Source organism: Drosophila guanche, unplaced genomic scaffold (assembly GCF_900245975.1).
Source record: "Drosophila guanche unplaced genomic scaffold, DGUA_6, whole genome shotgun sequence".
Classification (NCBI taxonomy): Eukaryota; Metazoa; Arthropoda; class Insecta; order Diptera; family Drosophilidae; genus Drosophila; species Drosophila guanche.
Window position 1 is genome coordinate 4,033,590 of NW_022995751.1, and position 19,916 is coordinate 4,053,505.

The following is a 19,916-nucleotide window of genomic DNA, read 5'->3' on the forward strand; positions in this document are numbered from 1 at the left end:
CATACTAATCTCCCTCCCAACCAGATGCGATATGCGCTGTCCAGACGGAAAGCACGGAGCACAGTGCCAGCAAGATTGTCCCTGCCAGAACGACGGCAAGTGCGAGCCGGAGAGCGGTGCCTGCATTTGTAATCCGGGATGGACGGGTGACGTGTGCGCCAACAAGTGTCCCGTGGGCAGCTACGGCCCCGGCTGCGAGCTCTCCTGCGAGTGCTACAAGGGAGCCCCATGCCACCACATCAGCGGACAGTGCGAGTGTCCACCTGGCTACCAAGGGGAGCGCTGCTTCGACGAGTGCCCCTTGAACACATTTGGCCTGAATTGCACCCAGAACTGTAGCTGCGAGAACGACGCCACCTGTGACCGGGCCACCGGTGTCTGCATTTGCAACGCGGGCTGGCGCGGTGATCGGTGCGAGGAGCGTATCTGCCCGACGGACAAGTTCGGGCCGGACTGCAACCAAACCTGCGAGTGCGACATGGAGCACACGGAGCTGTGTCACCCAGAGACGGGAAGATGTCAGTGCAGCATTGGCTGGAGTAGCGCCCAGTGCATGCGTCCCTGCACCTTCCTGCGCTACGGCCTCAACTGCGAGCAGACGTGCAACTGCAAGAACGGCGCAAAGTGCTCCCCAGTGAATGGAACATGTCTGTGCGCAGCCGGCTTCCACGGACCCACGTGCGAGGAGAGCTGCGCACCAGGGACCTTTGGACAGGACTGCGCCCTGCGCTGCGACTGCCAGAACGGAGCCAAGTGCGTGCCGGAGACGGGCCAGTGCCTCTGCACTGCCGGCTGGAAGAACATCAAGTGCGACCGGCCTTGCGATCTGAATCACTTTGGGCAGGACTGTCGCAGCGTGTGCGACTGCCACAACAATGCCGCGTGCAATCCGCAGAACGGTAGCTGCACCTGTGCGGCCGGATGGATGGGCGAACGATGCGAGCGGAAGTGCGATGCGGGCAAATTCGGACACGAGTGCAGTCAGAAGTGCCAGTGCGATCTGCACAACAGTCTGGCCTGCGATGCCACCAATGGGCGTTGCGTCTGCAAGCAGGATTGGGGAGGTACAATATTCGGAATCCCGTTCACCCTTCCACGCCCGCCTCTCACGTCAGATCATTTGCTTCCATTCGTTCATGAATCAAAAGAGAACAGTTCCCAATCGAATCCCTGCAGGAGAATTGCCCCCTTCTAACAGATAGATCATAGCCAACTAACAAATTGCACTCATCCATCGCATCTCATTATCCATCTCCCCATCTATCGTCTATAATTTTTGCATGCATGTCGTTTGGTTTTTACAAAATTTTAATTAGCTTTTTCTGGTTTTGCACTCGTGTGTTTCTGTTTCTGGTTTATATTTTGTCGTCCCGTTTTCCTTGTTGTCTGATGGCCAAAACCCAAGGCGTTCATTGCGAGACCAACTGTCGGACCGGTTACTATGGTGAAAATTGTAATAAAGTTTGCAGATGCCTCAACAATTCATCGTGCGATCCGGACAATGGCAACTGCATCTGCTCACCCGGCTGGACCGGCACCGACTGCAGCGAACCCTGCCCGACTGGATTCTACGGCATGGAGTGCAAGGAGCGTTGCCCAGAGATTTTACACGGTAAGTTGTGTTAGTAAATGAATCATCCAAAAGCTAATACTCCCATTGCTTTGTAGGTAACAAGAGCTGTGACCACATCACCGGAGAGATACTCTGCCGCACTGGATATCTGGGCCTCACCTGCGAGCATCCGTGCCCCCCTGGACTCTATGGTCCCGGCTGCAAGCTCAAGTGCAACTGCGAGCACGGTGGCGAGTGCAACCATGTGAGTGGACAGTGCCAGTGCCTGCCCGGCTGGACGGGGGCCAACTGCAACGAGTCCTGTCCCACAGACACGTACGGCCAGGGATGTGCCCAGCGCTGCCGCTGCCTCCACCACAAGGTCTGTCGGAAGAACGATGGCATGTGCATCTGCGAGACCGGCTGGACCGGCACCCGCTGCGATGAGGTGTGTCCAGAGGGCTTCTACGGCGAGCACTGCATGAACGCCTGTGCGTGTCCATCGGCCAATTTCCAGTGCCATGCGGCAAACGGTTGCGTCTGCCGCAGCGGCTACACCGGGGAGAACTGTGAGGAGCTGATTGCATCCCAGCGCATAGCCGAGGCCAACGATAAATGTGAGTCATCCTCCATATGACATTCCTCTTATTAATCCACTCTATCTTTCATGTGTTTCAGCAGCGGGACGAGCGAGCGTTGCCCTAACCCTGGTACTACTCACGCTCTTCGCCTTCATTACATTCGCAGTCTTCTTCTACTACCGAAGGAGGGTCTCCAATCTGAAAACGGAGATCGCTCACGTGCATTACACACACGACACGGCAACCACCTGGCCGCCCAGCAATCACAACTTTGATAATCCCGTCTACGGCATGCAGGCAGAGACGCGCCTACTGCAGAACAATGCGCGAAAGATGAACAACTTGGACCAGAGGAGCACGTTGAGCACAGAATACAGCGGTGACGACTCCAATGCCAGTGGCAGAGGTAAGATCGGATAGATCTACATATGTCTTTGGTTGTTGGCTAACGATTTCATGTGTCCATCCTCAGTGGGAAGCTACTCGATCAATTATAACCACGATCTGCTGAACAAGAACCTAAATGCGGACCTAACGAATCCGAACGTGTACAATGATTCACTGAAGGAGGAGCATGTCTACGATGAGATCAAGCACAAAGAGGGCTACAAAGATCCCGGTAAGCTGTCAGATAATTCTCTCCAAACTTTTCTCGACGCTTTTGCAACTAATCATGTATTCCACATTTGCATACATTTTGGCCAAAATCAGTGAAAATTTATAGCAAGATTTTGTTTCCAGAGGGTAAGCGGGCGATGCTGTGTATTTTGAGTGCTTTGTCTGGCCCATTTTTATTCAGTCTTGTCCATTGTCAAATGTGAACTTAGTTAGAAACTTAGTTTCCAGAGTTTGATAACTAAAACGATTTCTTCTTTACAACTTTTCATAGGGGAATACGATCATCTAGACTACTCACGGCCAAGCACTTCGCAGAAGCCCCACTATCATCGCATGAACGACACCATGCTCAACATCAATCACGATGAGGAGAAACCCAACAACCTGAAGAACATGACGGTGCTGCTGACGAAGCCAGAGCCACCCACAGAGCCAGAGCCGCAGCACGAAAGTTTCGATAATACCAACATCGACAATGTATCGACTGCCTCGCCCAGCTCCAGTCCGGAGTTCCGCAAATAAGGAAGCACCACACACACGCACACCCAACAGTCACGTGGATATGTTTTAAGTTGCAACTGCTGCGAACCATGATATTTTAAAGGGTCTGCATTTTAGCCTAATTTATTCGATAGCATTTTAGTTATGTATTTTGTCTGCCTCTTCGTAGAATGAGCGTCTTGCATTCGATATATTTGTATGTACAAATTTGTATGTATTGTTTCATTGCTCGTCAATTCGTTCAGAATATGTCAGTAAGATGTGTATGCTCAATTTGTATTGTAAATTGTTATTCAGGGGGCCCTATACAACCCAGAGTGTCGACCTGACTTTTGTAAATGTCTTTCGTTTTATACATACACCTTTGCTCATTATGCTCATTCAATTCATTATACACATAAACGACTTATACCCTAAGTAAATACGTATACAAATAAGTACCTATACACCTCTTCCTGTTAAGAAACGATTGTGCATTGGATGTCTGTCTCCAAGAGAAGCTGCCCCATATCGAAGGTTGCAATCATTTTAAACACGAGTAAAATACGAGTATATACAAATTGATATCAATAGCATGTTAAGCATCCGGTATTTCTATTTTTCATAAGACACATATTTGTAGAACTGAATTCGCGGGGGAAGTGTTGAACAAATTTGGGGTAAAGAATATTGTATTTTAATTGTCTGTAATATGAAAACGATTGGCCAAAATGGTTTAAAATGTTTTTTAGATCAAATATTTACACGTAGCACGTATTGTTTTCAAGTTGTAATCCAAATATTTTAATTCAAAATATGTATGTATGTATGTAGTTGATAGATTACTGTTCATATAGATAATCGGTCTTAAGAAGGCGAAGATATCAAATAAAAGATGTATGAATATTTTAACAAAAAATCAATTGTGTTTATTATGGGAATGGGAACGACAAAATGTGCGATTAAGAAAAAAAAAATGCATTTCGAAGCAGCCAGCTCTTGACACTGTGTACTTTGCAATTTCATAGGAGCCAGCTTTTGACACGGTGAAAAAAACATAGAAACCAGTTGCCTTCTGCTGATTTCTGTTCGCCTGGTACTCGGTCTGAAAATGTTCCAGTTTTCGGCCATTGGAGCGAAGCAATTTTAAAAGTTCACAGTGGCTCCACAACTCTGAGCGGTCAATTTGCGAACTACACTATTTTAGTTCAAGAAGTGGCCGTCGTGATCGGGGGCGCCACTGTGTACAACAACTTTTGTTGTACAACAATATAAATTGACAACAACAACAGGACAGATTTGTTTTGTTGTTTTCTCCTTTATTTGTGGGCCGACCTGGACGTGCCACACCTCCTCGTGATCGGCACAATGTCCTTTATCCTTTGCAATCACTTCGGGTGAAAGGACATTAAGGATAATGCCATTTTAACGTTGTTTTTAAATATAATCCCTACAACGCTAAAGCTCGGCTGTTTCCTTTCGGATATGGACATGCCATGCCTCCTCGTGCTCGGAACAATTTCCCGGATCCTTCGCAATGACTTCCGGTGCAAGGACATTAAGGATAATGCCATTTGAGTGTTGTTTTTGTTTAGAATCCCTACAAAGCTATAACACGGCTGTTTCCTGCCGGATCAGGACATGGCATGCCTCTTGGCGAGAGGATTAGTCTCCTGTATCGCTGAAGTCCATCAAACACCCCAAGGACCTCAGGGTATGGCTGTTTTGCGCTATTTTGTAATTATATTTGTAATTCTTTTCAGCCTAAAAGTATGCCACACTCATGAGAACAACCGCCGCCCCCAAAAGATACTTCACAAATTTATCGCATTCCAAAAGTATGCAAACGTATTTTTTTTAGTACAAAAATCGTATTACATATATTTACAATATGGGTATTTATGTACTTATGTATGTATGTGTGTGTATGTTCTGCAGGTTAAACGTAGACTCCGCTCCAATCCGATCAATCGCATTTGCTCGCATTTGTTGGTTGGTAATTGTTGGCTGACATCGTTGCCAAAATCTGCGATTCTTTCCATTTCGTTGGTCTGCAGCGATGCTCCCTACCGACAACCGACGATTTCTTGAACTACATTTTTTCTCTGGTGGCGTCACTCCGTAGATCGACGGCCTCTGCTGGAAGTAAATTAGATTAGTTCATGTTATAACCGCTCGTTGTGGGGGCGCCAGAGTGCTGCACGTTAGTTTTAAATCGATTATTAATTAAATAGCTATAAATCCACCATAGGAAACTACTTTTAAATCTATTTTAAGTTTAGTCGCTACAATTGTTTCGTTTTCCATTCATTATGAAGCGACTCAGCGTTTGTCGACTTTCGTCACATTTGCAATGCGATACATTTAATAACAATATTGGTGGGAAATAGAGCACGCCAGACCAGACGCCAGACGTCAGATTGTGGGGAAACCAAAGAGTGACGTGACGTAGCAGATGTTGTGACTAGTCGAGGTGTGGATCTCCCAGTCCCCCACAAACGCAAATTACTACACTCTGGGCCGGCATGTCTGCCAACAAGTGCACTTAATATATGATGACAAGCTACCGTGGAATACCTGGGAATGCCGAGTGTTATTTTCTCCACGGTTTGCAGATGTGTCTGTGCGTGTCTGTGTTTGTTTATCTGATTCCATGGCGGTGGACGGACGACGCAACGCATCGCATTATAGCTGGCTAGAACACATACTCGTATGCAGCTACTGTGGCGTCTTCTCCGGCTGCTCTCGCTTCGCTTCCCACTCCCGCTCCATCTCCGATTGCTGTCCGTGGAAAACCACTATACGGCTCTCTGTCGGGTCAGCCGTCGCCCTCTCCTTTGTCCACGAGCACGCTGGGGTCTGCGTCTGCTTTGGGCGTTTTATTTCTGCTTTTTCCGATAGCACATTTACAGTTATTTCTAAAAAACAATAAAATACAGGCATCAGCGTGGAAAAGCGCTACAAACATATGTATATACATATGTATATACACCACCGATCCGATCGTACGCTCGGGGATCTTGTTTTCGTGCTCGTGCTCGGGTTTCTGTATGTGGCAAGTTCAGATGGGCAATCCCGATGTTCTTTCTGTGCTATATTTTGGAAAACGCATCCGCGCAGCGTCGTAGTAGGCACGAAGATTCCACGGAGATCGGCTCGTGAGATTGTGATCAAACTTGAAACAGAAAGCAAACAGCAACCAGAAACCAGCAGCAACATGAGCAGCGTCGTAAGGCCTCACCATTTAAGAGTTTCGCCCTAATGTGATATTAATTGTGTTTTTGATTGCCTCTATTGGACCAGGTAGATGAGGATCTTACCCCCGAGCAGATTGCCGTGCTACAGAAGGCATTCAACAGCTTCGATCACCAGAAGTCTGGCTCCATTCCCACCGAAATGGTTGCCGACATCCTGCGTCTGATGGGCCAGCCCTTCGACAAGAAGATCTTGGAGGAACTCATCGAGGAGGTCGATGAGGACAGTAAGTGATCAAAAGTTCAGAGAAGATGAGCGAAAATATGATTCATTATTGCTTGGCATTGCCTGGCAGGGCCTGTCCGAATATTGATGATCAAATTTCACTTAGTCAGTGAGTGTCATTGATTTATTATCATCGTAAACTCGCGGCAGATAATTATCTATACTTTCGACTCAGCTCCGACAGTTTCCAGCAGTTTGGGCAGCTATTTATACATTTGTTTTTTCTTCCATAGAGTCCGGTCGCTTGGAATTCGGTGAGTTCGTGCAGCTGGCTGCCAAATTCATTGTGGAGGAGGATGCCGAGGCCATGCAGAAGGAGCTGCGTGAGGCCTTCCGCCTGTACGACAAGCAGGGCAATGGCTTCATTCCCACCACCTGCCTGAAGGAGATCCTGAAGGAGCTCGACGATCAGCTGACCGATCAGGAACTCAACATGATGATCGAGGAGATCGATAGTGATGGTTCCGGTACAGTGGATTTCGACGGTGAGTCGCGTGGCCTCCATGCCATGCAGTATTTTCATTCATTCTAGTGGCTTGCGTCTCGGTTATGCCCCACCCCAATGTTTCCCCATACCCGCACACACCCCACCAATTCACCCACCCACACACAATCTGGCAAATCATAAATTCGAATCTGATCATTGGGGCCAGCTGAGGATGAAAAAGATGATGATGATGGTTGTTCGTGTTAGTGCTGTGGGTGATCTTGAGATCGCCTCGATTATGACAACTTGATCACAGCTCTCATGGAGCATATCGCTGGCTATTTTTAGGCGCGACATACAAAATTCGATTGCCGCCTGTCCGTCCCTCCGGCACAACATTTTCCATACACATTTCTCGCCTCCGCTTCTTTATTTTCCACGCTCGGTGTTTATGGAATACGAGTATTTATTTTTAAATGCATATAGCGGTTGTTATGTGCGATATGCGCTATCCGCCTCTCCCCTCCTCTGCCATCGGTTTAATGTCTGTCATTTCGTTTAATTTACAGAATTCATGGAGATGATGACCGGCGAGTAAATAGACGCACTGCGTCTTTTTGCCCATGACCACGCCCACAACCACCAACACAGACACACAGAACACCCGATACCCATACACACATACACACATCCACACACACAGCTGCATCACATGCACACACCTATACACCTCTACACACACACACACACACACCGGTACACCTGTTGGGCACACGTTTTGACTGTTTATATTTGCACACTTGTTTCACTCCCCCTCCACGGCTGTATGCTCTTGTGTTTCGGTGGGAGTGCAAACAAATCCAACGAAATAATGCCAAATACTAGTAGAAATAGAAATTTTTGTACTACTTTTTTATACTAAAAGAGCAGCAACAACGGAAAGCTGTGTATGCAAAAAAAAATAAAGTGTTATGCGCTATGACAACAAACCAAGCAACCTGTTGTCTGTCCACTTCTTGCAGCCGCTTGCCGAAAGCCGCCGAACAGCGAACACCGCCAAGCAACCGACAAGCAGCTGAAGAAAGCTGCCGAAAGCTTCCACAACTTTTAACCACGTTAACTCTACAAGTCTACAAACGAGCATTGGCCTCGGACGCCGCCGTCCGTCGTCAGCCGTTAGCCGTCAGCCGTCGGTGGGTCGTCATTGTTGCCGCTGCTCTTGTCGCTATCGTTGCTGCCGTTGCCGTTGCCGTTGCCGTTGCTGCTGCCATCGGCCTCCGCTGCCATTGAGCGCTCAGCGTAAAGCGTTTGTACCGCTTTTGCTTCTGCTTCTACCTCCAACCAACCGAACGGAACATAACCCAAAGGGGCCACAGAGTTTCCCCCGAGCAACACACACCCCGCAGTGCCTTTGACATTGTCTTGTCTCGTGACAAATTCGAGTGAATGTGGGTACGCGCCACCAGTGTTTGCAATTGATAAAGAAGCAGCAGGATCAACCATCCATCCATCCAACATGCCGCAGAGGTAAAAGAAAGTGCTACAGTGTCTCTAGTCTACCGTTATTTATATAATAACAACTCCGCTGCGTTCTGTTTGTTTTGGCCAAAAATGAATGTGAACGTGCTAAAAGCAGCCGCCGGCACCACCGCCTCCAACACCACCAAGCGCCGGAACGGTCGTGCCTATAAAATTTATGATGGCATAAATGCTTTAAAAGCCCCAGTCAATCCGATGCGATACTCTTGTTTGTGGCCTTTTCAATTTTCTTGACATTGGCTTATCAAATAAATTATAAAACAAAAATGGACCTGATAAACGGCTGGGCGGGCGGCTGTTGTAAATTTGTGCGTATGTGTCTGTGCGAGTGTGAGTGCGAGTGCGAGTGCGAGTGTATGTGTTGGCCAGGCCAGCATTTTGTGGCTTGATAAGCTGATTTGTTTTTTTTGTTTGGGAAGGCAGGCGGTAGGCAGGCAGTCATTCGATTTTGTAATGCTTGGCCATGTCTGAGTGAGAGAGTGCTGACACGCGCTGCAGCCACGAGGCGAGTGATTCAATGCAATCCGATCAGTCCCGTCTCGTCTCCGCTTGCTCGGTCGGTGCGGACTGCGGAGTGCAGCGGAGTGGATCCGATTCGATGGGAACCCCGCCGTATATGCATACTCGTAAATGCATGCGCATGCGAATGCAGTTTGTTCGAATCGGGTAATCGGGTAAATTCTTCAGTTGGTGCGCGGAAACCAGACGCCGACGACAGCGCCGAAAGCTGTGGGACGCCGTGTGACGTGAGTCATACAACACCAACAACAACAACAACAAACAAGAACAGCTGCCGAGTGCCAATTAGCACCGAAGTTTGAATCAAATCAAGCCAAAATCTAACGCAAACTTAATTCACCAACGCAAACAAATCGAAATAATGTGAAATAATAACAGTACGTGGTCTTCCTGAGCTCTCTACTTGTTTTTTCCTTCCAGCCCCACAACGAATTGGTCGTTCCAGCCGCTCCACCGCCAGCGCAGTGGCAGCGGGTATCACCAGCATGTCCTGAACACTGTGCCGGAGACGGCTCTGCTGACGACGCCCCCGCCAATCCGCAAGCGTAAGTAAACAATTTTTGAATTTCAAACTGTCACAAGCGAGTGTCATAGCGGGCAGCTTGCAGCAGCAAATAACATTTTAGTTCGTTAACAGCACGCACATACAACAGCGACATAGCAGTGCGCCCAGAACTGTTGTCGAACTTTAGTTATTTTATTGAGCGCGCTGTTTTTCAAAAATTGTTATGATATCAGTTAACAGATATATGTATGTATATATATGTAACATACAATTACAAAGCTTCCTTGCTTACAGACGGGGAGATTTGACTGTTTGAATTTGTAAAATATAAGATCATAATGAATACAAACCAATAACAATTAGCATTTAAAATATGTCAAATTGATTCTTCAAACGGATTAAATGGTTGTTTCAGTGTTAAAAGACCTTGCAACCTGGTAATATCAAATAGAACATCAAAGTCGAGGAAAATGATTTAAGATTACGGTATATTTACAGTATATTCTGAAAATTCAAGGGTATACTTCCGAGGGTCTGTCGGTATATTTGGTAGATAATTCCGCGGTCACACTGCTTTCAGTATTTATTAAACAACAACAACTCAAATAATAACAAAATTTACAGCGCTCACAATACAAATTGCTGGCGTTGCTGAGAACAAACGAAGATACATCCCAGCGCGGAAAAAGCCGAAGAGCGCAATGAAAATGCTCGTGGACACGGAGCGGGAGGAGGCCCTGAATCTGGTACGTAAATTATAAAACCATGACAACAATCAACGGAACGGGATGGATGGACGGACAGACAGACGCAAAGACAGACATAGTGCCGTTGCCGAAATGTAGTGCAATTAATCGTGTTAATCTGTGCGTGCCCCTCTAAAGCTATTTATTGATTATTGATTGATTCTGTGTCTGCTCTTTCTTCGTTCGTACCCTCGCCAACACCCGCAAAATGCTGACTTTATTGATTTGTTCACGGAACGTGCCATTTGTCTGGTGGGACGACGACTACGACCTATTTCTGTGGCCGTTGGTTGGGTGCTCTGCTGTTCTGTGCTGTACGACTCTCTGGCGCTATCGCACAAAACATACGAACAAACCCACAAACAAATATGCAAACATTCCCGCCACAGCAAATTGAATTCGAATGGGTGCTGCGGCAAGAAGTACACGCGATATTGAAACAACTGCGAGCCATTCTGGTGGTAAGTACTATGCAAAGCAAAGCAAAGCAAAAAGCAAAACAAATCCAAGAGATAGCATAGCTAATCTGGCACCCATTCCCCACCTGTGCCACACTGGAGGAGTGTGCGCATCGATTTCCAGTGCCGCTCTACGAAAACGAGGGAAAGAAGACTGAAAAGTTCATACTCACCGTGTCGCCCGATCAGCTGAAGGCGGTCCTAACCCTAACGGGCGATGCCATAACACAGGCGGTAAGTTTAGTTAATCATTCCATGTACATATGTATGTATGTGATGACTAATCGTGTGTGTGTGTGTGTTTGTGTGCTTGCAGGATATTAGCTTTAAGCTGTGCAAAGCTCCAAGCCAAACGCAACGTACCTCAATCACACAAGACTCGCCGTGGAAGCTGCAGCAGGTTCAGGATGCCGCTAATCATCTACAGACAGCAATCAATCACATTGACGACGTTGATGATTCTTATCACTTCAAGTGAGTCACATTCGACATTGTTGTCGAGATGCGAGGTTATTAATATTCATTTCCCCCATGCTACACGCGCCAGAACCTCCGACGAAGTGCTGCATGTGATAGGCAACATTCTCGATGCGCTGCAGCGGGGCCGCACCAGCCTGCTGGTGCCCAAGAAGAAGCCCATCGACGAGCTTATCAAGGGGCGTAACATGAAGTCGCTGGTGCCCAACCTGCCCGAGGATCTGGCCGTCAGCTTTTATCTGCAAAGCCACAAGCTCATTATTGCCGTCTATCAGCTGCTGAACAACCAGGGCACGATGCGGTTCGATTCCCGGCAGGCGGAAGCCTCTGTCCAGTGGCTCAACGATGTGCTGCTGCTGCTGATGAATGGCCAGAAACTGTGCCAGCAATTAAAAGACAAGGTACAGTGTTCCGCTGCGGGGTTTCCTAAAACGAAAGATACGTTTAAACATGCTGTACAAGCATCCACACATCAATTACTTCATTTTGGGGATTTACTTTGTTTCGCTCTGATAAGGGCATTTGCTCTTGAACTGATAACTCATTGGCATCGTCATCGTACCGCCCCATAAGAGCACATGGTGTCCCATTTTCAACACCGAACCACCCACAAGATGCTGCCAAATTGTATATATGTAAATGTTGGCCGACTGCCAGGGCCATGCTGCATGCAGTTCTTGACTGTGACGCAAGTCGGCAATTAAATTGGCCCAAATGAAGATTGGCAAGTGTGGCAGCAATGAGGGGGATGGGAATATGGGATATGGATATGGGGATATGAGCAAGAGTTATTTGTGTATTTTTAATTTGACATTTGTACTCTTCCGCAGATTTCTGTGTTTTCGGTGTATAAAGATTTCACAGTCGGCTCCCGCTCGCCCTCGGCATTGTCGTACTGAATTGCAGCCTGGCAAACTGGCAGAAAGGATAGCAGACAGGATAGGATGGATACCCTGGATACCCTATCCGATAACTGTGGTGGAATCGTCGGCGACAAAAAACAATAACAACAATAATAGCTAATAAAGAATCGTACGTGTAATAGCAAAGTAAATAATGTTAGTTGAAAAGTTGCTACTGGAAAAGGCACACCCATACCCATAATGCCCATGCGTACTAAATACCACATATGTACTTCTATATACACGACAACGTTATACACATATTATACAGCTAGTTTAATATATACACAATCAGCATTCATGTTATAATACCATTACTATTACCCTATACCATATATAGCTATATAGAACTTGAGTTGAGTTCCAAATTCATCGCTTCACGTCACTCCAATTATGCATCAAAATGCATCTAAATAGCATTAGAATGATACATGAAAAACTGAGATGTGTTTTTTTGTATGTGTAACTATTGAAATTGATAGATAATTATAGTTTATTCGTATGTGTAATCTGTAATCTGTAATCTGTAATCAGTGTAATCTAATGTTAATGTACTACCCCACTATTTATGTTTGTCCGTGCAATGTAATCAATGTCAGCAGCAGTCAATCCATACAGTCAGACCTACAGTACTTAAAAGTTGTGCAGTACTTAAGGGGAAGTTACTTATCTACAATTAAATACATACAAACATACATATATTGCATATATGAACTTACATTTACATTGGCATTTACATGATATTGTTGTAATAAACCAAATCGAAATGTGAACAGAATTTTTAATTGTACTAAACACCGTTTTGTATTCGTATTTGTAATCGTAAACGTAAATGTGAACGTAACCGTATTCCGTATACCTGTTGTATATCTGTTCGTTAATGGTTAAGTGCACCTAATCCTAAAACAAAACCTAAAAAACTCTATTCCTAAATCGTAATTCAAAGTCATTTGTATCGACGGCCTTTTACTTCTCGTTAACCCTAACGTTTGTAAACCTCAAAAGTTTGTTAATAGAGAAACGCAACGAAAACAATTATCACTGTACTTATTGAACATTGCAATTGCCTATGCACCCCCGTCCCGAAATGCCTGGGACAAAAAAATGAAGACAACTATTTATGTATAATTAAGCGTACTTACTACTGTCCACATTCATTTAATTGTTGTTGAATAAAAATTACATTTTACCAGCACGTTCAAAGTTTTATCTTTCGCGCGCCGATAGACACCATCGATCGATAGCACAGCGCGGTGCTGCCTATCGAAAGCTCACAAAAGCCCATCTGTCTGGCTATCATTTGAGAGTCGGTTTGTTTTGGGCCAGCAGACATTTCAAAGTCGGCAAGCAGACAGTTTGGATTGTTACTTTTATACAGCGTTTTATCTCCTGGTAAGCGGGTTTCTGAGATCGGAGTTTGTGGCTACTTCCACGTGTCGATCGTTAGCAGTTTGCTGTTCTAAATGGACTCCTGGACTTGCAATAAAAATCGAAGTGACTAGATCAAGTGCTTTGACGTTTGAACGTCGAAATAGACAGGGAAACCAGTTCGCAGTAATTATTGTGCTGCATGTGTTGTAACCGCGAAGTCAGCCAGCCCGCGTCAACATTAGCGCATTTGTTGTTGACTTTCTGCAGCGAGTCTTTCATTGGAGTCTGCACAAAAGACGCTGCTGGCCTTTGGACTGGCGTGCTGTTAAATAAAATTACACAAAACTGTTGACCGTGGCCGAGTAACACACAAAGAGGAAATCGAAAGCCGAAAAATGAACGTTAAAGGAAAAGTTATGATACTATATCTTGGATGTTGTAAAACTAAATGCAAAACAAAACCAATTTTCCAGCTATGATAATGAGAGTAATCAGAGAAAAGGCCAGCCACTTGAGCCAGACAGAGAGCATGAATTAAATATGTGAACTAACAATACTCGGATGTTCATGTATCACCTTTGGTAGACCGGTAGAGGAGCGTCACGTAAGCATAAGACAAGACGATCATTTGAAAACCCGCCTAGTCATTCCGAAACAAGATTTGCTGACCCTCGAAGAAGGCCGTGATGAGCTGGTTTAAATGGCTTATTATATGTGTATGCCCAGGTTTAACGACAATCTCGACCACTTGCGACAGACGCGTCGTCTCATGGCGCATCAATTAAAACCATTCTGACGGAAACTTCACTTCTCAAACTTTAACTTGCATTTGGTCTCATTGAAGCACTTGTCTTGTACTTGTAGTTCCAACAACCAGTTGCCATTAACCATCAACCAGCAATGAGCAGCAGCAGTAGTAGTAGCGGTGACGGCGAGGTGGTGCTCGTAACGGGCGGCAGCGGATTTCTGGGTCAGCACATCATTAAGCAGCTGCTGGAGCGTCGCACTGAGCTGGGCATCAGGGAGGTCCGTTCGCTGGACATTGTGCCCTACAAGAACAACATTGGCCATCCGGAAACGTCCATACTGCGCACCTTTATAGGCGACATTGGCGTAGATCGCGAGAGCCTCAACCCAGTCTTTGCCGGAGTGGATGGCGTCTTCCACTGCGCCGCCTCGGTGAAGATCGAATATCCACCCAACTACGAAGAGCTGGACCGTGTAAATGTGAAGGGTAAGTTTGTGTTCGCTTGAGATTGCCAACTCCAATTTACCATTGATTCATTTCAGGCACCCTGGCCGTGGTGGATCTGTGCATTCAGAACAATGTGAAGCGTTTGGTCTACACCAGCTGCACGTCCGTGTGCTTTGTGCCCTTCAAGGGGCGCAGCACCTTCGCGGCGATCATCAATTCAACGGAATCCAAGACGGACACACCCACCCTGGACGGCGCCACGCTCTGGGAGCAGGACAGCCAGTTCCTGATTGCAGGCTACGCCTCGAGCAAGCTCCGGGGCGAGAACATTGTGCTAAACTCCAACGGAGCCCCACTCCAGAACCAGGAGGGTGAGTCTTGGCCCACTGTCCTAGCTGTCGGGTAGTGTCTTTCATTTAAAACTCTCTTGGCAGATTACTTGGCCACCTGTGCCATTCGTGCCCCGCTGACCTACGGCGAATGTGACTCGCTCTTTGTGACAAAGACCTTTGAGTATCTGTCGACGCGTGGCTGGGTCTTCCCACGGATTGCCGGAGTCGGGGGCAAACAGCAGCTGGTCTACGCCGGCAACGTGGCCTGGGGCCACCTCTGTGCCTACAAGGCCCTGAAGGTCTCCAGCAAGGCGGTCAATGGCCTGCCAGTGTTCGTCACCGACGACACGGGCATCAACGACGTATCGCGCTTCATCCAGAAGATGGCCCTGCTCGGTGAGCGCTTCAAGGTGAAGACCAGCTGGTGGTATCTGCCCCACTTTCTGTTCTTCTTTCTCGCCTTCCTGCTGGAGGTGGTGGTGCGCGTGGCTTATCCCTACACCAAATACCGTTTGCACTACTCCCCCCGTGCCATCGCCTCCTACACGTCCTCCATGCTGATGTACAATCGACTCCGCGCCGCGATACACATGGACTACATGCCACTGTTCGACGCGGATGCCAGTGCCGAGCGCAGTGCCAAGTGGTATGCCCGATGGTGGGACCAGAAGCAACAGGCCAATAAGCTCAAGAAGTCCAGCTGAGATTTGTACGGATTATCCCACAGATTATGTTGCTTACTCGTAGTTGTATTTCTGATATTGTAAGTTGCATTTTTATGTACTGCCCCTACCAACACTCCCACATCTATAGTTCAATAAATTGGTTATTGTTTGTTAACTAAACAATACTTTGATATCGGGAAACTGGAAAAACACACCACACACTCCCCCCCAACACAATGAATTCAAAACACAATTGATGTTTTATGTTTTTGAACAATGTTCATATTTGTTTATTTATCATTATGAATTAATTTATTTATTTCTCAGTTATTTTCATTATAATTTTTATTTCATATATATATATATATATTTGTTTGTCTTGGTTTTGTTTTTGTTTTTGTTGTTGTTGGTTGTTGTTTATTTTTTTGTTGCTCTAGAGCGTTTCTTTGCCGTTTGTTTTTTAAACTTATGTTCCATAGCTTAACTTATTATGCCATTATTTAATTTCATTCTGTTTAAAATCATCTTTTAGTTTTCTGCTTCTTTTTGTGTGTGTGTGTCAATGTGTGTGTGATTCAATATGCATTTAGCTCATCTGCCGATCTTTACCTGCTCGCTCTCGAGGAGTTCCCCATAGCTTACCATCCCACCCACTCCTCGTACGAGGCCCAAAGGTATCTCCTTTATCCTGCATATATGTAGATAGTATGTACTGCTGGATGTACTTCAAGTGGATGTGGGTGAGTCCCTCACTTTGTCTGCTATAAACTAATGCAATTTCGCTGCCGTCCGAGTGGGTTCTGGTTCTCTTTCCACCATTTCTTGTATGTTTTTTGGCGTGTATGTGTGTTCATAAATGTGGATGGTGTTGGTGAGAGGTGTAGTGGTGGCTGATGTTGTGGCTGGGATGTTGGTGGTTGTGGTGATGGTTGTGGTGATGGTTGTGCTGATGGTTGTGGTGGCCGCATACTTTAGTTCTCTTCTGATCGGCTCTTTTGCTCGAGGGTCCTTATTAATAATTGAATTTCTTTAACCGCCAGTTTGTTTGTTCTGTTCATCGTCGAATGCTTAACATTATTGAATTTAACTATATGTTTATTTGTTGTTCTTGGTTATATAACTATGTATATAATATATATATATATATATATATCATTTGGTTTTTTATATGTATATATACGGGACAGCGGGTGCCCTATGAAGGTTGTTTTTTGGTTTTATTTTTTGTTTTGTTCTGTTCTGCCGCTTCGGTCGTAGTAAATATACAAATTCGTTACCGGATTTCTTTATAGAAATGAAAAAATTGTTTATTAAATTCATGTTATGCTTCTATTTATGTGTATGTGTCATCATCATCATCATCATCATCATCGTCCGTCCACTTCCTTCCGTTTCCGCAGCGGCACCGCTGCTACTTCCGTTTGTTTGTTGCGGTTTCTGGTTTCTGGTTTCTTGTTTAATTATTTTATTATTATGTTCTTTTTGTTTACCTTGTATAGTTTGCTGTAAGTGTAGTACTGTACCAGTTTATGTTTTATTTGTATGTATAGACCTTATGTACACATATTGGCAATGCCTCCCGCGGCCCAACATCTCGCATCCAACATCCAACATCCCTCATCCCACCATTCAACACCCTTTATCCACCATCATCCCAATGTGTCCATCTGGGACTTACTCTCTAGACTCGCTCATTTCATATCATACCATTTGGTTTTGTGTTTGTTTCTTTAAAGTATTCGCACTGAAAGTTGTTCGAGCTCTTGGCTCTGTAGACAGTATAGAGCCATACGGCATGTCTAATGTATTTTTGTATGTTTAATTGATTCTCCTCCTGCGCCTCCTTAATTACTTTACTTACATAGGTAGAATACTTACAAACTGGGGGGGCCCTGCATCGGGGCACTTTATAAATGTATTTTCATCATCATCAACATCCTCGACGTGCAATCCAATGCCTTGTAGTTTCATACGAATTTCGAATTGCCTCGCGTCTCTTGATTCACTTCTCTTACTCTTACACTTTATCTTTATCTTTGTCTTTCGCAAAAGATTCCTTTGACTTTTATGTGTATAAAGTATTAAAATGATTTCATTTTTGCTTGGTTACGCATTTTTCTTGTAAATACAATTTTAACGCCGTTTCGCCATGTCTTCTCTTCGTTTATGTATTACTCGTACTTGTATTTGTTTTGTTTTTTGTTTTTGGTTTTTGGTTTTCTTCTTTCCTTCATTTTGTTGTATATATTAATATATAATTTTCCATATAGTATAGTGTAAAATATATAAGAGATATTGTCAATATAGTAAAGGTGTTTGTCAGCAGGAGTTCTGCCACATCGAACTGACACATTCCTGGGGGGAATTTCTTACTTATAGCAAAAATAGTCAAGTGATCGTTCGTATGAAGGTTCTTTTGTATGTAAGTATTCTTCATCGTACACACACATAAGTAATATATGTGTATATGCCGTGTTCTTCTGTCGACTGTTTGTGTGTGTGCCGTGTATGGGTGTGGTGTATGTACATATGTATGTAAAAACAAAACACAAAAAACAAAACTGAGCATAGAAATGTTGTCTTGTGTTGGTGAAAGATTGCTATCATATAAAAGCACGTCAAGTGTATGTAGAAGGCCCACAATGTGTGTGTATGGTGTTGTATGTTATCGAAGATATCGATCTTTCGATTTCCCAAGAGCCTTTTAGCGAGGCTTCAACGTGGTTGTGTCAACTGTCTCCTTGTTTGTGCTGTGGTTCGGTGAAAAGAAAGATTCTTCTTCGATCGTTAGCGCCTAGACATACATTAGTTAAATTGTATTTCATTTTATCGTAGTCGTAATCGTTATCGTAATCATTATCGTAATTGTAGTTGTATCGTATTTCTTGATGGTGTGGCATACTCATACACATAATTAGAACTGATATGTTTTTAAGTCAATAATAAGTAAGAGAAAAACGGAAAGCAATTCGTATATGGTAACTACGTAACTTCTCCTCAACTCCACTTTCAATCTATATATCTTCATGTCTGCTTCCACTTTATAACTATTTTACATTATACCTTATGTCTGTTAGTGCCGCATTTCGGGTTGGTTTTGGTTTGCTTTCCCGGCTTTAACCACCAATTGACATTTTGACTGAAAACTGCATATACATTTGTGTGCATGTATTTATGTAGCTTAAAGTATGGGTACATTATTTTTAAAAAATCTTTTACGGCATACTCTTTATACACACAATTTATCGCTCTTTGCACATCACCCTCCATTATTCATTATTAATTATTTGCTCTTCGTTCTTCGTTCTCTATATAAAATGAGAGTTTGACTTTTATAAATGTTCCTCTTTATCTTTATCTTTATCTTTGTTCTTGTTATTTATTTATTTAATTATTTTTGTTCAATTTAAAGCTTTTGCGCCTGCGCCGTCGAGGGTCGTCGCTTCTCAATCCTCTTCCTCAGCTGCCACGGTTTGTTCTCCTCCTCCTCCTCCTCCTCCGACGGCGCCTCAGTAAAAAAATAATGAAAACTGTTTTTTTTCTCTTATGTCTTTTCATTGTTTTGTTTTATTTCTAAAAAATGTATTTGTTGTTGTTGTTTTTGTTGTTGTTTGTTGTCTTTATGTTGCTCTCTGTGCTTTTGTTGTTGGTGTAACTTGTTCTAATTGACTGAAATTGATTTTGTTACAAGGACGCATTGCTTGTGGTTGAAGTTGATCCGGTATACCAATAGTTATTATTACATAAGTACATTTGTTTGTATGTTTGTATCTACTCGTACGTATATGTAGATGCTGGATGTCTTGTGAGCTGCGATCTGCAATCTGCGATCTGGTATAGCTGCTGATGAAGTTCTTTAACAATAGTAGAGCACTACAAATCAGGGATAAAGCATTTGCACTACTCGTAACGAACGTTAACAGGGAAATGCTAGAGAAAATTCAACGTTACACTTAAAGCTGTCTCTTAAGCGGACACGGGACCACACGCCCAGAACTAACCACAGAAATCCAGTTCCGGTTGCCCTGTCGACCCTCACCTGTCTCACAAATGATACGAGTACAAAAGT

The 19,916-nt window shown here is 44.6% G+C and overlaps 4 protein-coding genes and 1 long non-coding RNA gene across 11 annotated transcripts in view; 4 read left to right on the top strand and 1 right to left on the bottom strand.

The window, feature by feature from the left end:
* LOC117587101 (protein draper) overlaps nt 1-4,021 on the top strand; it is a 15,796-nt gene extending 11,775 nt beyond the window's left edge. The window contains exons 6-12 of one of the 6 annotated variants that reach the window (XM_034277586.1): nt 25-1,064; nt 1,406-1,612; nt 1,669-2,169; nt 2,231-2,539; nt 2,606-2,752; nt 2,845-2,877; nt 3,023-4,021. In XM_034277586.1, the coding sequence (XP_034133477.1) occupies nt 25-1,064; nt 1,406-1,612; nt 1,669-2,169; nt 2,231-2,539; nt 2,606-2,752; nt 2,845-2,877; nt 3,023-3,273 (2,488 nt within the window). In that variant the 3' untranslated portion in view covers nt 3,274-4,021. The remainder of the gene's footprint in view (nt 1-24; nt 1,065-1,405; nt 1,613-1,668; nt 2,170-2,230; nt 2,540-2,605; nt 2,753-2,844; nt 2,878-3,022) is intronic. The other 5 variants (XM_034277587.1, XM_034277588.1, XM_034277589.1 and 2 more) reach the window with 5 other exon arrangements.
* A 2,282-nt stretch (nt 4,022-6,303) lies between these two features.
* Nucleotides 6,304-8,122, top strand: LOC117587215 (troponin C). 2 transcript variants are annotated; one of them, XM_034277769.1, is made up of 4 exons: nt 6,304-6,460; nt 6,535-6,712; nt 6,945-7,196; nt 7,708-8,122. In XM_034277769.1, the coding sequence occupies exons 1-4, from the start codon at nt 6,449-6,451 to the stop codon at nt 7,734-7,736; spliced, it is 471 nt and encodes a 156-aa protein (XP_034133660.1). In that variant the 5' UTR covers nt 6,304-6,448; the 3' UTR covers nt 7,737-8,122. The 2 variants fall into 2 exon arrangements, with proteins under 2 accessions (XP_034133660.1, XP_034133661.1); XM_034277770.1 differs by having other exon boundaries at nt 6,310-6,457.
* A 395-nt stretch (nt 8,123-8,517) lies between these two features.
* LOC117587213 (protein rogdi) lies at nt 8,518-13,319 on the top strand. The gene is made up of 8 exons (XM_034277768.1): nt 8,518-8,665; nt 9,617-9,741; nt 10,326-10,447; nt 10,837-10,908; nt 11,008-11,139; nt 11,222-11,379; nt 11,453-11,783; nt 12,213-13,319. Exons 1-8 carry the CDS (start codon nt 8,655-8,657, stop codon nt 12,279-12,281), a joined length of 1,020 nt encoding a protein of 339 aa, XP_034133659.1. The 5' UTR covers nt 8,518-8,654; the 3' UTR covers nt 12,282-13,319.
* Nucleotides 8,985-19,419, bottom strand: LOC117587216. The gene is made up of 3 exons (XR_004574047.1): nt 18,396-19,419; nt 13,197-13,204; nt 8,985-8,997 (listed from the first exon to the last, which is right to left on the bottom strand). It is a non-coding gene; the product is annotated as an uncharacterized LOC117587216 (long non-coding RNA).
* LOC117587212 (3 beta-hydroxysteroid dehydrogenase/Delta 5-->4-isomerase) lies at nt 13,608-16,027 on the top strand. Its single transcript, XM_034277767.1, has 4 exons — nt 13,608-13,676; nt 14,520-14,889; nt 14,946-15,221; nt 15,285-16,027. The coding sequence occupies exons 2-4, from the start codon at nt 14,556-14,558 to the stop codon at nt 15,884-15,886; spliced, it is 1,212 nt and encodes a 403-aa protein (XP_034133658.1). The 5' UTR covers nt 13,608-13,676; nt 14,520-14,555; the 3' UTR covers nt 15,887-16,027.
* Nucleotides 19,420-19,916: the final 497 nt, after the last annotated feature.

What these genes read in the sequence shown, in the direction of transcription:
- LOC117587215 (XM_034277769.1), top strand. An exon ending in CGAGGAGGTCGATGAGGACA is followed by an intron (nt 6,713 to 6,944) that starts GTAAGTGATCAA and finishes TTTCTTCCATAG; the next exon opens with AGTCCGGTCGCTTGGAATTC. An exon ending in CGGTACAGTGGATTTCGACG is followed by an intron (nt 7,197 to 7,707) that starts GTGAGTCGCGTG and finishes TTTAATTTACAG; the next exon opens with AATTCATGGAGATGATGACC.
- LOC117587213 (XM_034277768.1), top strand. An exon ending in AACTGCGAGCCATTCTGGTG is followed by an intron (nt 10,909 to 11,007) that starts GTAAGTACTATG and finishes GCCACACTGGAG; the next exon opens with GAGTGTGCGCATCGATTTCC. An exon ending in GCGATGCCATAACACAGGCG is followed by an intron (nt 11,140 to 11,221) that starts GTAAGTTTAGTT and finishes GTGTGCTTGCAG; the next exon opens with GATATTAGCTTTAAGCTGTG.
- LOC117587212 (XM_034277767.1), top strand. Translation starts at nt 14,556, where the DNA reads ATGAGCAGCAGCAGTAGTAGTAGCGGTGACGGCGAGGTGGTGCTCGTA. An exon ending in GGACCGTGTAAATGTGAAGG is followed by an intron (nt 14,890 to 14,945) that starts GTAAGTTTGTGT and finishes GATTCATTTCAG; the next exon opens with GCACCCTGGCCGTGGTGGAT. An exon ending in CCCACTCCAGAACCAGGAGG is followed by an intron (nt 15,222 to 15,284) that starts GTGAGTCTTGGC and finishes CTCTCTTGGCAG; the next exon opens with ATTACTTGGCCACCTGTGCC.